Genomic DNA, 16,361 nt, shown 5'->3' with positions numbered 1-16,361 from the left:
ACTGCACTGCACTGACACATTTTGACTACTTTCAACCTTTAAACCAGTCACAGCCCTTTTTTTATGCCCCTAGCTCAACATTTCACTACCATTCCTTGTTACTTGTAGAAAACAGTAGTGAATTACTGTATCCAGCTTTGAACCTCAGGTGATAGTTTAATCATCTTAATTGGGACCAGTGAATTTCTCAGCCAACACAGCCAAAAGGTTTTACGAAGTTTGCCCGTGCTGCAGAAAATTCTGACCTCTTCTAAGCGAGTAAAGCTTGCTAGATATTCCCAACCGTTGTCCAGTATAATCCAGAAGTGCCTCTTCTACCGATTAATTTCTGTCTTGGAAATGGTTCCAAATGTCATATTTTGAAATGATTTAGGTGGCGGCCTGGAGTTTTCTTTAAAAGCTAGTGGGGCCTTTCTGCTTTCTTAATTTTCCTATTTTCGTTGTGAAAGGAAAGAAAATGTTGTCGCTCTATGACAGACAGGACACCACTCCAGTGTCAGTAAAAACAATGTTTCATTATAACCTAGCCATTAGTGTAACCACAGTTGAATTTACTTTCCACTGTGGTTGCTGTCTTGTAACTTTTTATAAATGGTCTTCCACGTTTTTGGTCAAACTTATTGCATTTGACCTCAAAGGTCAAGAAAGAGCTTTCAGAATAGGGAAAAAGGACACTGTTGTGTTTTGTTTTGTTTGTTTTTTACCACTCAAACACATTCTCCAAGCCCTGACTCAGTCGCTTAATTATAAGCTCAGATTCTTGCTTTAGTTTTTGATGCTCATCAAAGTTCATCTGTCTTCTTGTTTTTCTAATCCCATCATTGAACTTCACAACCAAACATATTTCAGTGCGGTGCTTAAGGGCGCTGTCTGTCTCCACCTGACTGCTTACCAGGGCCTCGGGGAGTCCTTGTTGCCTGGCAATGGCATACACTGCTGTCGCCTGCAGCAGCATAGGCAGGGCAGGAGAAAAGGCTGAGGGTTTCATGTACAATTTCACATTTAAGACTCAGTGAACTTGATGCAATTTATGTATTTTTCCAGGCTGGTTCCTCTTCTCTCAGTCTTTAAAAACCTGCCTCCAAGCTTTTATTTATTTCTTTTTCTGTGTAGAGGATTAGGAGATAGAGTAGCTCTCAGCTGGATGCACTTGCACATAAACCAGTGGGGCACTGACAGGTGGTTTTCAACACTTTTCCTCTCAGGACTGAGTAGAGAAGGTGTAGGCTATTACCAGGTAGCTGTAGAGACTTTGTCAACAGATAAAAGATGTGCATAAAGTATTGTATATATTGTTTTTCTGTGGTCTGCGCTCACTTTAGTTTTATTGGGATCTGTCGCCCCAGCTGGGTGGGTAGACTGAAGAATGGGGGCCATGTCTCATTGGCCCCACTAAACCAGACCTGCAAGGCCTCCCTAATGGCTTCCAGAGCCAGCCCTTAAGACCACCAAACTAAAACACACACACATGCAGAGTCTGCTCAGTTCAAAACACCACAGTCTATCAGGAAATATGCTGCTTAAGAGTCCAAAACAAACCCTCATTCTTGTGTCTGCTTGTTGTATTGATACTAAAAATGTCATCTTGTGTGTTACAACACTCAAGGAGAGTAACAGTTAAACAATGCAGCTAAATAAATGTAAAGAAATGGCTTTTGCAGGTGCTCACTAAGCTAAGCACAGTACTTTTCTCTTCATTTGCTGCTTGAGGTAAAAACCATGTTCATCTCGTTCTCTCTCTCTTTTTGTATTTAAGCTGTGAGAAGAAGCAAAAAACACGAGAAGAGAACCATTTGATGGAAGATAAGAAAAAGAAAAGGCAAGAAGAGAAGAAAAAGAAAGACGCTGCTCAGAAAAAGGTAAGCTTGTTGCATGCCTCTCATTTGACACAGACATACGCTCATCTCTTAGCTTTAATTGCCTTTGCCCCCCTTTTGCCTCGATCAAAACCAACATGGTAAGATACTGAATCCCTTTTCAGTGTTGGTTCATGCATGGCCAGCATTTTCCAGCAATGAAAAGAAATGCCGCCCGAGACAGTCCATGCTTCCACTTCCTTTTTCCTCAGCCAGTCTGAGACTAAATCTCTGTAACACCGTCTGTACTATTTTAAATGTTAGCCTGTGTGCTGCACAACCAAACGCAGCTGTCATGTATGCTCCAGGGTTTCTCCTGCAGTTGCATCACATCAATCACATGCATTTTCTCATTTGTTTTTCCCCAGAAGCATTAACCCAGAGCTTTATGTAGTTGTCGTCCTGACCTTATAACTGCATCCATCCACCTCTACCCCTCCTCCTCCTCACCTATTCCTTCAGTGGATTATCTGTTTTCAGTACCAGCTTAACAAGTTAGCCTTTTGCTCTCAGTAATGCCTTTTATTTACCATTGACCCTTCTTGTCAGTGCTGTTGAAAGTATGTTTGTGTGTGTTTCTTAAAGGGAAATTTTGCCAATTTTCAAGCAGATTTGTATCATTACACTGTGGGTTGGTCCCTGCTCATTTGTGGGCATAAGTCCTGCTACCTCTAGGATTGTTGTTCAGACCACATGTTGTTCTTCAATGTTTTTGTATGCCCACCTCCACAGACACAAAGAGTATGTAAGTCAGATCTCTCTTGAATCAAGAGAGGGGCAGCGCACCAAGCGCAGATCAAACCATCAATACTAGACAGCACTGATCAAATATGAATGAAGATTCTGTTTCTGTATTGCATATTTCTCACCTCAGATGTTTTCAGAAACATGTTTTCGTGTGAACACGCAGCCGCCATATTGTTTCCTGTATGTCACCCACCAACGTGAGCGTGCATTCTGCTTGTTGTATGTTTTCTCGCACAAGGGATTACCACCGTCCTATTTCTATATTCTCTCTGGTCATTTTGCAGCGATTTCAAAAATATTTGCATCTTCGTATTGTACAGACAGCCCAGTTTTATGAAAAAAACATCTGTCCAGCACTGAAACGCTCTTTAATGTATGAAAGTAGCATTTATGTTATCTATTTTACTCCCTCTCTAGCTACAAGCCCAATGAACCCTTTCACCCTGTCGAGCAGTAGGAATGAACATGAACCTCTTAGCATTTGAATAGATGAGCAAAACCAGCCCCTGAACATTTTGTTCCGATTGCCCTGGCTAGTTTCTCCAGCACTGTGGTGCAGCCGGTGAGGCAGCCAGTGTGATTCAGATGTAGATGCAGCATTAACAATTTTAACTTACATGTGAAAAAGCTGCTTATTTATTCATTCTAAGTTATTCTGAGTCTTCTTTTCATTGCTAATGTTGTTTTCCTCCTTTTTCAGGCCACAGAACAGATAACCAAAGGTGAGTTGTGGCTACTTGTATTAAACTGTTCAGTGTATTCTGCCAAAGTTCAATCCTTTATCAAGTATGTTTTTTTGTTTGTTTGTTTGTTTGTTTGTTTGTTTGTTTGTTTGTTTGTTTTTGCCTGCAATGATGAATTCTCATTTGCTTTCTTGTGTTAAAACATGCTGAACATGCAACAACACAAGATTTCTCACTGCGGGCAAAGTTATCTGCAGTGAACCTTGCTGAGTTTGTGACATGATGATTTCAAACAGTAGGGAGACATGTTGTGTGGGTGTATTAAGTTGCCTATCCTCATAATTAGATGAATAACTCGTGCAAGATTGTTTTTTTTTTTTGCCTCAGAGCCTCAATTTGTCCTCTGTTCACTGCTGCGCAGTTTGAATATGAAGCTTTTTTTAATAAAACATCTTAAACTCAAAACATTAACAGCAGTCAGGTGGTCCATGCTACCTGAGCCAAAATGAAGGCCAGGTGCCCGTACAAGACTAATAAGGAGCACTGGGATGGTGCAGCTGCTCCTCAGGCCTCCCTGTGGACTCCTCAGGCATACCTGGGAGGGTAGAGGTGAGGAGAAATCTCAGAAGAGAAGAAAATGAAGCAAAGAACCACAAAACAAAAAGACAGGTGAATGAAGTTGACTGAAAGGCGACTTCTGTGAGGAAGAGTGTGCTTAACGTTCACGTTTTGAACTCCTCCTTTGTGGCAGCTGCAGACCCATTCTTCACTTTGTCTCCCCAAACCAATGCCCTTAATGACCAGAGAGAGGCAGGTAGGCAGCATTGGACAGTCAACCAGCCCAGGAACAGATCTCCTGGTAGAGATGAGCGGGCAGATGGGAGAGGGACTTAATGTCTCTCACTAGGGATGGTCAGGGCGAAATCTGATTAGAACTTCTGCTAGACTTTGGCAGCATGGTCTAAATGGCAGCAAGGGAACACAAGAAGACACACCTAATTACAGAGTGAGTGTCTTTGTGTTTTTGTTCGGAAAGTTGTGTTCAGACAAATGTGTTTGTGTGAGTTTGGTGGCTAATTTGGTCAAGATCACTATAAAAAGAGTGAGTTGACGTGTGTTCTCCTCTTGTGGGTGCATACAACTGTGGACTCCCCATCATCAAGGGTCAGTGCCTTGACCTTCCACTCTGCCTGAAGGATGAGTTAATGAGGCTGTAATATCACAGAGGTGCCCCCCCACCCCCACCCCGCTTACTCCTCTTGTCTGAGTCACCCTCACCCCCTCACAGTTTGCTGCACTAATGAGTGCAATCTGGGTTAGCTGTGTTAGTATTCCCTTTGTCTCTTATCTACTTTGTGTTGTTTCACAGTATCCACAAATTGACCTATATACTATGCTTTTCTCCCCATCTTCAAACTAGGCTGTGAGATGCACAATTATTTTCTTGGCTGCTGCTCATAGCAGCAACATGCCGTGACCTTATTTTACTGTGATCTTCACCCCCTTAAATGTCACACTTGACTTTTTAGCACATGCTATATATTTGTGTACTTTGGTGTGCTCATATCCACATTCTTCTATCACTTGCCTCTTTATTTCTGTAGTACTGTTGAATCCATACCTGAAGATTAATCAATTAGTTGATTTGATTGGGAAGATGTGAGTATTATCATCTCACCACAGATGCATTGCAGTCAGAGTTGCAGAAGGATCTCTTAGAATCTAGATCTCATTTCATATCATATATTATTGTGATGCCAGAGATGTGTTATTTTAAGTTTGGCATCCAATGGCTTATTCACCATAACAACACCATAAAAACAATAAACTCACAAAAAAATGATTTATTGACGAATCAATCAGAGGCACATTGTCTCTGATACTAAAGCAGGGAACAATGGGAACTTATTAGGGAACAGGGAGAGTGCTGAGGCTGAATAAACAGGCATCCATACACAGGAGATCCCTGGGAAGACCCTAAGCACTACAGTAACATTATACCACCTACTGGCTGGTCTGGCAGAGAGGCCCAACCTGAGACCAGCGGGAGGGAAGGGGGAGCAGAAGAAGGTGGGCTGTAAAGAAAGAGATGGGGGGAATTGTTGTGGTTACATCTGTGCAAAGTGTAGTGAGGCAGATGCTAAAACATGGTGCCTGTGGTTGATTTCAGAGGGCTGGAAAAAGGCATGTGAGAGCAAAAGAAACAGACGGAGCCATGTGAAACTGTGAGAATGCACAGCAGTTTCCTGTTTGCCGGCATCAGCTGAGGGGGCCCTTCGTAGGCTACTTCTACTGGCTCACTCCTCTGACACACACTCACACACTCATTCGCTCTACCAGTCACCTTATATCGTAGGCAAACACAAGAAACATATGTTGCATTTTGTGCTTGTGAAAACACATACGTGGTCTTGCTCATAGCTACTCACAAATACTACGCAGACCCCTCTGCCTCAGTGAAAATGTTACGAATTTCATCAGCAAATGTTGCACATCCACCTCCAGAATACCTATAAGGGTGCTTGGTACCAAAAGTTGTTTGGTTCAGTTAAAATAGTCTGGTGTGTTTGCCTGGTTAGTGTAGTTTGTTTGGGCCGTTCTGAAAGGCTGTTGAGACAGTGTACATGACAGTGAGTCTGAGGCAGCCTGAAAAGGAGGATCTTGGTCTGCTTCCAAGCTGAATCCAGTGCATTTCATTTTGTGGTTGAAAAGAAAAACGGAAAACCACAGGAATTTATGATAGTAGGTATGTGATTTTTTTTAGAATGAATTCAAAGGGTGAACTGCTATTAAATCCATCTCCTGTGTTTGAACTGTTGAGGAATTGATGCTATAAGATATCTCAGGGTTCCAACACATCCTGGAAAACCAATTTTCCTGTCATGGAAAATGCATTGAAAAATGAGAGACAAAGTAAAATATCCTGGAAAATCTTGTGTTGTCCTGGAAAATTGTTTCATCATTCTCCCATTTTCCTGTAGTCGAGAATTAACTGCAAGGCCTTTTCTCAGAACTCCCCAAAACAGATAACATTGTTGTCTGAAAGGACTAAGTTATGTTCGGGATCATATTGGTGTTCAAAAGGTGGTTTATGGGCGAGAATATTTTGAATAGGCTGCTCTTGGTCTTTGCTATGAAAGCGCTGTGAAACACCTCCAAGTTGTGTTGTATGGTTGCATATTCAGGTTGGATGAGATTACAATTTAAGAGGCTGAAACTTTGCATAATCTAAGTTATATTATCCTACAAATGTAAATATTAGTCACTGTTGGCTGTTGACTGTAATAGTTTTTGTCACTTGTCGCGTCACTGCCCTTTGGCATTTTTACATGGCCATCAGTGGAATATTGGTATTAGTATTTGTCATCCTCAGTTCAATACTTCTACTAACTCATGTCTGTAGTGGAGATGCTGTTTGTTATCAATGTGTCATAGTACAGGTCATTGTCACAGTGGGGCCAAACCTTAATAATAATAATAAGTATTGGCCCCGTGATAGCTATTGTGTACCACACCAAAGGCCTTCTGCCATCAACAAGCTGTGCTAGAGTTAATTTGTACGGTTAATGAGCTATTGTGTTTCTGTTCATGCTGTGCATTTATATCCCTATCAAAGATAGGGCACAACATACATACACATCAAGGCGCACATTTACATAGTGCAATAAAAGATAACATTATTATAAAGTAGTGTCGTGGCAGTAATTTCATAACAGATTAATTTGCCGTTTCGCATTCACTTAATTACGCCCAGCGCTTTGTGTTGGAGAGTCATAAATTGCGGTGTGATCAAGGGGGAATTCATACCAATGTGCCTCTTGTCATCGTCACCGCCTCTTCTACATGTCTTGAGCTTAAATGGATGCAGCAGTGGTGATTATAAGCCACATTTTTATAGAGCAATGGAGGTAACAGCTGGATTCTGCTGTTGTGGAGTGTTACACTATAAATTGTGCATATAAGCTTATTGTTATTAAATTTATTGTCACTTCAGTCAATTAAATCGTCACGAACGCAACTTTCAGGTGGGCCTGGTTTGGACACGAGGTCTTTCCAGGGTAATTTAACCAAAAAAACAGCCATAAGGGCCACACGGATGTTAAAGAATAAAGTTAATCTGGTGACTCTGAATGATGGCCAGTCTATTTTTTCTTGTCTTTAACATGGTTAAGAGAAAGCAGTTAGCAGGAAATATAAAGGTGTGTGTTTATATGACGTTTAGTGCTCTTATAAGCTGTGAATTAAAGGATGCTATGAGAATTTGTGGAGCTGGCTGTAAAGGGAGCTGTGATGTGGAGGGATGATGTATTTGGTTACGGCAGAGAGAAGCTAGGTTACCCAGGGCTAATCTACAGATCGACAGAAAATAGACCATTTTTCATCGCTTGCATGTAGGAAAAGGTCAAAGGTTTATTCCGACTTGGAAAGTTCGAACAAAACAAAATATTTAACCATTAGGGTTTCTCGTTTATGTGTGTGTGACATTCATCCTGAAATGGCAGCCTCTTGCAGTCTCAATCATTTTGCAGTGAATTGTTAGCCGAGCATGTGCTGCCCAGGTCAGGAGGACAGGACGTTCCACTCTCTTTCACACATCACTTCCTCTAAATCATAACAGACAGTGGAATCTGGTTTGCCTGCAGCTGTTGGCACAATAGGCCAGGGACAGGGGAGTGAGTCCAGAGCTGTCTGTCTGTCCTCCACCTCTCTTCTGAGAACAGCGGGCATGCAGGCAACCCTCCTCTAATCTGTGATCCAGCTCTTATGATGAGACATCTGCATGTTGAAACCAGGCTAGACTCCACTGATGAGAGCGCTTGTTGCAGGTGATAGTAACCAGCAACCAGCGATGTTGACCTCAAGTGTATTTTACCACTCAGGTGTGTGATGTGTTGCATCATGGAGCTGCGTTTTGATAAAAGCTCTGACCTATATAGTCTTGTGTTCTGCACACCGTGCTCACAGACATCAAGTGCCTTTTAAAAAGCATTTTTGTCTGTGTTGAATGTGATGCAGCGAGGGAGGGTTTCCCTCTTAAATACAGTGTCATATTAATTCACTTCTAATTAAGCCCTTTAATCTTCTCTCTTGTGAGACATTTTAAAGCCCACAGGAGGAAAGAGATGGAGAACCCTACAGACATGCCTCCCTTCCTTGCTCATGATTCGTTGATACTCTTTCTGCTGTCTCGGCTTTAATAGACATCTGATAAGGATCTAGGTATTTCCATGTTTCCTTTTAGACTTCAATTAGTGTAGTGTACTGTGAGACTCTGCCAGCAATATCAGATCTACAGTACACTTGAATTACAGTGCGCTAAGGAGATGGCGTGCATCATGCAGAATTGCTAAAACTTAGATACACATGAATGAAAGGCCTATAAGATATATGATACATTTATGTTTTTATGTATGGGTTTTCATTTAGTGTGGTAACTAGGGCTGGGCGATAAAACAATAACGATATGTCTCGCGATAGACACGTAATCAAAATCAATAAAAAATGCCTTACTCAGGTAAGGCTCACTGATCAGTGGGAGGGACACGCTAACACGCCAATCATGTAACATTATCACATTCAGTTGCGCCATCTCATTGTCTCATGTTTGATTCTTCGCAAGGAGTGAGATGAGAAATAGAAAGTGAGCGCTGCAGTGAGCGAAGAAATTGTCGATAAAACAGGGAAAGTCAGCTCGCCAGTATGGAGCTTTTTGGATTTTATAAGTCGGACCGTAGTCAGACCAATGTTGTCTGTTACTTATGCGAGACTTTCGTCCCCACCAAGACCGGTAATACCACAAACTTGTTTGTGATGACAAATCATCTAAAAGGCACAAAGACATAACGGAGGCAGTGGCATATCATATAGCTAAAGACATGCTTCACTGAGCACTGTGGAGAAGCCAGGTTATAAAATCCTCTTACACACGCTTTTTTATATATATATATATATATATATATATATATATATATGTGTGTGTGTGTGTGTGTGTGTGTGTGTGTGTGTGTGTATGTATGTATATATATATATGTGTGTGTATATATATATATATATATATATGTGTGTGTGTGTGTGTGTGTGTGTGTGTGTGTATGTATGTATGTATGTATGTATGTATGTATGTGTGTATATATATATATATATATATATATATATATACTTGCAATAAAAATATAATTGAATAGTTCATGTATGTTTAGAGTAAGATGAGTGACTAAAGTTGTTCATATGTCTAGGCTGCTTTTATAGTTAAGTCAATCATACTGTGCTGTCTATCATGTTTGTTTGTTTGTATGTTACAGATGTCAATTTTCTGCTATGTTTACAAAACACTGCACATATTTGAAAACATTTTATTCACCAGAAGGTAAATCAGCTTGTGAACTTCCTGCACTAAACCTGCAGGAAAAAAAGGTCTCAGGTTTCTGTCTGTTTACATTTTCACACTTTTATTTACATTTATTATTTGAGTGTTTCACGGTTGTGTTGACATTTCCTTTCCTTTCTGCCTTGATAGCTGAGGGGATTATAATCAGAGGAAGGTTAAATTTAAAATAAAAATGTTTAAATTTAAAGTATTTTTCTCCTGGTCCTTATTTTAAATAGGTCATAAAAAATATCAATAATTATCGATATTGACCGATATAAAACACTTATATTGTGATACAGTTTTCAGCCTTATCACCCAGCCCTAGTGGTAACTAAATCTGCACCCTCCGTTGCACATGGTGATGATGGTATCATGATAGCGCGATTGTGTGATTGTTGATTTGTTGCAGGACAGCCATCTATGATGCATCACAATTTCTTTGTAGCTGAAGAGGAAAAAAATACCCCTAAAAAGGCAAAAAGCTGGAATTAAATATTTGTTCACTACATGGTAGTTTCAGTTTTGCAGAATTTGACAACTGAGCTGAAACCATGTACAAAGAAGTTTTAGCTTAGTGCCTCTTTAACACACTGTCTACAACTTGCCCATGTCCTCATCTTTTGAGTCAAACTGGCAAGGGAAGCTGTTCAGAGTGATACACGTTTCTATGAAAATATCAACATTTGGTAAAAGAGAAATTCATACATTATTTTCCCGTATTGATATTTGAGCCCACCCCTACTTCATGCAACAGACTATGTCTTTAAAGTAATAGACTGTTGTCTAATATCTGTTGTTTGATAGAATGGCAGTCGCTGAAGCCAACAAACCTGCCTGCTAGAGTGGAGGTTTGCATCCTACTGGATATTGAGCAACAGCTCCATTCAGGCCTAAACTAGGTTGATTAAAGGCTCAGCTATGGAGAGCTTATAATCACTCACAAACTGAACTTTTGCATGCATGTGTGTTTACACTCCACCCAAGAGCAAGATCCACTTCACTGAATGGAAAGCAGAGTCAGCATAGTGCTATTATTAAACTTCAAGGGAAAAGTGCACTGATAAGGCAGGGAACCATCTCTCAAGAACTTTTACTCAAATCCAAATTTGAAGCTGTGCCAGTATGCGTTGTTAAATGGCATGCTCTCTGCAGAATATTACATTTTCTCAGCAAGGGGAAAGTGCGTCCTGACTACTTTAAGTTCATTTGAGTGGCTCCTTTTCTGTAGGAAAATCCCTCACTAAGCAGGGTATTCTGTTTTACTGTTGTGTTGTTATAAGCTACCAGGAGGCTTGCTTTCATTGTAGTATTACTCACCAGTAATGGTACTTGCATGGGCCAGTCTACCTCTGAAAGTATAGGTTTCTTCTGTGGGTCCTGAGAAGTTGTTATCTATGGACCTCCACTCATCAAAGTGACACATAGAAAGGATCCTTTATCTTCAAGGTCATGTGGCCTGTTTTTCTTTCACCCGAGAGGGAGCATCAGTGTCCCCCCTCCTTCTCTTCCACCTACCTTCAGCTCTCTGGTATCTTCTCAGACAACCTCTCCCCAACCTCTACTCAGGCAAGCATGCTATCATCTTTTCTCTCAGAAAATTAAAACTCCTTTTAAAGTGGAAAATAGGATGTCTTCCTCTGCGTGAAGCGCACACAGCCCCAAGGCCACGGTTTGATGTGTATCTTTGATGAACTGGGAATTCTCCTGCACACCCACACAGCTGAGGACTGTTTTTTTTGCAAATATGCTGTCAGAGCAAGTGGCTCTGATCTCTTTTTACTCTGTTTTACTTTTGTCTGCAAGGCGCTGCGTTGTGACAATCACACTTTATAAGCCACACCTTGTTAATGCTAGGGGTTTGTTTTTGTCTCCTGATCCCCCCCCAATGATTTTCATCAACATAATTGCAATTATTAGAACATTTTGCTTTAATGCATCGGTCACTTTGATGACACTTAAAGCAGGACTAGTGTCTGAAAGTACAATACTACACAGTGTGGCATACTATAGGCAAGTAGTGCTCTAATTGTAAGCGGATTTAGACCCGAGCTGGTTTCAGGCAGTGAGACTCAAGCTCACAGTGGAGCGCGCAAGGGGGCGGAGACCGTCTTACACACACACACACACACACACACACACACACACACACACACACACACACACACACACACACACACACCATTCTCTTCATCACTTACCCTCCCTGCTCTACCTCCTTCCCCTCCTCCTGTACGTCAGCTCTCTCTTTCGCTCTCTCCCGCTCCCTCCCTCTCCCTCCTTGTCTCTTGCCTCTGATTGGCTGACAGAGCAGCCAGCCAGCTTTCCCCTTCCCCCAGCTTCCAGAAGAATCTACGTCACACACCAGAGAGTCCCAACTGTATAACGATCGCCTTCATGACCATCAATACACATTGTGTCACAGCCACAAAGTCCTTTCTTTTTAAGAGGAAAACACCTCTTAAAATCAGCAGGGAGAATTGTTGTGTCCATCTGCCACCCCCAATACAGTGATAATGACAAGAGGATAATAGTAGATCACAGTGAAAGAAAGAGGAGAGGAGAGCACAGGAAGGTGGGGAGGGATGAAGCACAAGAACAGAGAGGAAATGGAGCAGATGTAGAGAAATCCGATGAGAGGCGAGCTCAAGCTCTAGAGCTTCCCCTCCTGATTCCCGAGCTAAAAGGAGAGGGAGACACGCTGACAGATACGGGTGAAACTGGATCAGACCATGCAGTCGGTGGTTATACCCCATAGAGGGAAAGTGGTACTGAGGCAAAAATTACATAGGAAACCCCCCACCCACCCCCCTTACACACACGCTCACACACACATAAACATACACAGGAAAATGAGGAAGCGAAGGTGAGAGAACGTGTCTGTCTGTCAGTATTTACGAGGCTGTGTGAATGTATATTCTACGACACCATCCTATCCTCTCCCCTCGGTGTGGGCCTCAGCATTACATAACTCTTTGTTTTCGTGTGTGTCGGGCTGGCCGCATGTGTGCGAGTTATTCATTGCTTCACTGCACACACTCGGGATGGCAGCCAATGGCGAAGCACTGCTCTTTATAACTCATTTAGGCCACACAAAGATTTTCTTCTTCTTTCGGTTTCTGCCTTTGCAAGGATTTTTTTTTCTCTCCACCCCCCCTGTATTTTATTACCACCAAGAACTCAAATACCATTTTGAACAAGTGTGCATTATGTTTTGGTTTGCTCTCATACAGTATGTGTAGGTTTTAAACACATTTTTTGCATCCTGTTTGCATTCTAGTTTACCAGCTTATTCTATTATGTAATGAAATGTGCTGAGGCGATTATCCAGTGTGCTTTGTGTCCCATAATGCATCACACCCAGCAGCAGCTCTGTGAACCCAAAGTGATCATCCTGTTTGACTTAGCGGTGACCTCTTACCTTACATTACCACATCCAGCTGAGTATAGTAGCCTGCTGAGGACTTTGCATTTTACAGCTTCTTCCAAAGGAAATAGGGTCAAATTATGTTATATAATAATATATATGAAATGATTATATATGTGTAATGAATGTGATGAATGATATGTCAGTGTTGTTTTCACAACTTGTTTCCGCTGCCCCCAAGTGGCCAAAAAAACAGTTAGTGCAGGTTTAAGAAGGATGAGCCCAGAAAACTGCATTGACTACTAGTGCCTCTCTTAAGTTTGGCTGTTTGAGCTCAGACCATGGGAAAGGGCTGGTCAGGGACAATGTTTGTTTGAGTGTGAGAGACAGACCCAGAGAGAATCACAGTCTGTCAGTAGAAGTAAGTACAGCTAGTCGGACACGAGCACTTGGTTTGCACAGCTATACGAGCAGTTAATAACAAACAGCTTTGGTTGAGCACTGAGAGGTGATCGTTTCAGGGCCCATAACCCGCCACAAACCATGAATAGCTTATGCTGATGGCTCTTGGCACTCTTTGCAGTACTGTCCTGATGGAGACAATAGCCCACAATAATGCAGCAGGCAGATCTAAATCCATTATGTGGTACTTGACCTCCTCATCACGTCTAATCTGTGACCAGGCACCGTGGCAGACTGTGAGAGTTGTGTGTCTTGGCCGTTCCTAAAGGCTGAAGGTTTATTACAGTACCACCCTGAGATTATTACAGTCCTCTGTTTCTCCAAAGAGCAGCCATGTGTTTAGACTGACCACTGCCTAGAGTCATGCTTCAGGCAGCCAGGAGAGATGGCGAATCTTGTGCATTTATAGACACCTCATTGGCCTTTCTGAATTTAACATTATCCTTATCCAAAAGTGACCGTGGCTTTGAAAAGAAGCAGTGAAGGAAATGCTAAGCCACCGCAGCTTTCCAGAAAAGACTTGTACTGGTGATTGTACTGCAAAAACAGCAACTAGCAGTAATGCAGTGTTTTTTTTTTATATGATTTTTTTTTTAGCTGACAGATGACAAATGCAATTAAATATTAATTAAAAGTGCAACTCATCAACTAATGGATCAATAATTGTTTTGGCACAAGTGTGCACTCAGCAACTCTGCTTTGCCTAATGCTCCTTTACCTCCCTCATCCCTTGCATTTATGCTCTCTTGTTACCTGTCCCCCCTCTCACCCCCCCACCACCCTCCTACCTCCCACAGTGCCAGACTCTGCCAAGCTCGACCCCACCCCTCCTCTTCCCCCCGTGAACCCCAGTGCCGTCCCGTCTGTACCCCCAAGCAGTGGCAATGGCAAGCGCGCCCCCTCCGGAGGTCAGCCACAGACAGCACAGCAGCCCCAAACTCTGCTCCAGCAGCGCTACCCGCCCAGAGAGGTGCCCCCGCGCTTTCGCCAGCAGGAACACAAGCAGCTGTTGAAGAGGGGCCAGCCTCTGCCCGCCGGGACCCTGCCTCTCACCATCTCGGGACATCCCACCGCTACTGAACCTGCAGCAGCCGTAGCCATACACTCCTCTCCCTCTTCCTCCACAACCAGCCTGCCTACAGGTCAGCCTAGACACTCTGTTGGCAAGTCATTATCTCTTGCTCCTTTTTATTTATTCTTTTTTTTTTTTTTTTTTGCAGAAAATAGTCAAAGGGAAATGTTAATAAGGTAGTTGTAAGCTGGCCAGAGACTGTACATTTTTATTAATCTTGCATGTTTTGTTAACTCACATCACAAATTTTAATCTGCCTTTCTGCACAGCCAGAACCTGCAACTTTTATGCTCACACTATATGAATCAATTGACAGGCCACAGTGTGGGTGCTCACTCTAAATGTAAGCAGGGAACCCCCGGTCGGTTTGTACAGAGACTATTCCAATAAAGTTTATTCAAGCAAGACAACTGCATCCTCAGCAATGCTGACAAACAGAGAAAGACAGTAATACTTAGTGCAACTCTACTATGAATGGAGAATAAGAATATAAAAAGAGAAGTCTGTTCTGCAGTGAAATTCAGTTTCATATCACTGTAGTCTCAGTCGGGTCTACAGTTTTAGCCAACATTTAACATGTAAAATACTACTAAAATAATAATAAAGCAAGCTTTCCACAGTTTGTCACAGATGTTTTGACAGCAGCATGTGGGAAATCAGACTGTGCAACTACAAGACAGCCGAGCAGAATTTGTGGCAAGCCAGAAATCCAACTCACACAGCTACACAGCTCCAGTAAAAGAAAATGTTCTTCACTGTACTTCACTGATTCGTTTATAGATAGATGCATAGGGTATATAGTGTTTTTTTTTACAACTCATCCTGACAGCTGTTTGACTTCTATCAGGTGTGCACAGAATGGCCATGTTTGCGCATACTGGAATTGGCATTCCTTAATGACGTTGGCTGTATCTATTCTTGTTTTTTGCATGGCACTGTGATTGTAATGGGACAGTGTACCTGTAGAGCTGTGAGAAGACACTTCACAGGTGCTGCAGACTGTTGTTTATTTTCACTCTGCCTCTGCCTGGCTGGGAATTAGAAATGGGGATAGAGGAATACAGGGGTAGAGGATAGAGAGTAAACACAGCTGGCTGGCTGTGTGTGTGTATTTTCCTTCCTGAGGCTCTGCATGTCACAGTAAACCGGGTTCTCGTGTATTTCCAAGTGACAAAGGTCTGTTCTTTTTTAATATAAAAATCATCTGTTCTTTGAAGATGATCATATTGAAATTCTTTTGGGGGCATTTGGCACTTCTCGTTATCTGGAATGGAAAACAAATTGTAGCATAGGTGTGTGTCTGAGCATCGCCCAACCCCTCTGATGCTGTTTCAATGCAGCTCTATCTCCATGGAGATGATATGTTTTTCCTGTCCTCTCCTTCTCCTCCTCCTCCCTCTCATCATCATCATCCTCCCACTCTTTGTTGAGCATTGCTGACCAGCCCCACAGTGTTTCCTGTTTTTGGAGGAGGAGCCTTATGAAGCGAGCTAGTTGGCTGGGCGCCTCAGTGGGCCTGACCTGGCGCTGATAGAAAGACTGAGTGAGAAGGAAAGAAAGAAAGAAAGAAAGAAAGACGGAGAGAGCGAGCATGGCAGAGGTCCAGTACTGTGGGCTGAAGTGACTCATGGCTTACGGTAAAAGCTGCTGCTTCTCTCCACCCCTCTCTGGCGGACCCACTCTGCTCTGCTTTTGCTCTCTGTGCGTCTTTGAACTGATTGATTACATTAGGACAGACAAACAGGAGGACCTTCCAGGCTGAGAGACAGATAGGAGTACAGTGGGAGGTTTTTATACTGTATATACC

The 16,361-nt window shown here is 42.3% G+C and overlaps 1 protein-coding gene across 5 annotated transcripts in view; it reads left to right on the top strand.

The window, feature by feature from the left end:
- Window positions 1-16,361, top strand: part of tnrc6c1 (trinucleotide repeat containing adaptor 6C1) — a 45,592-nt gene that overhangs the window by 4,921 nt on the left and 24,310 nt on the right. For 4 of the 5 annotated variants that reach the window (XM_070982133.1, XM_070982135.1, XM_070982134.1 and 1 more), the window contains exons 2-4: window positions 1,757-1,859; window positions 3,304-3,325; window positions 14,280-14,624. In XM_070982133.1, coding sequence (XP_070838234.1) covers window positions 1,797-1,859; window positions 3,304-3,325; window positions 14,280-14,624 — 430 coding nt within the window. In that variant the 5' untranslated portion in view covers window positions 1,757-1,796. The remainder of the gene's footprint in view (window positions 1-1,756; window positions 1,860-3,303; window positions 3,326-14,279; window positions 14,625-16,361) is intronic. The other variant, XM_070982136.1, reaches the window with a different exon arrangement.

This window comes from Chaetodon trifascialis, chromosome 15, assembly GCF_039877785.1.
Source record: "Chaetodon trifascialis isolate fChaTrf1 chromosome 15, fChaTrf1.hap1, whole genome shotgun sequence".
Lineage (NCBI taxonomy): Eukaryota > Metazoa > Chordata > Actinopteri > Chaetodontiformes > Chaetodontidae > Chaetodon > Chaetodon trifascialis.
This window is presented reverse-complemented; position numbering and strand designations above follow the sequence as displayed.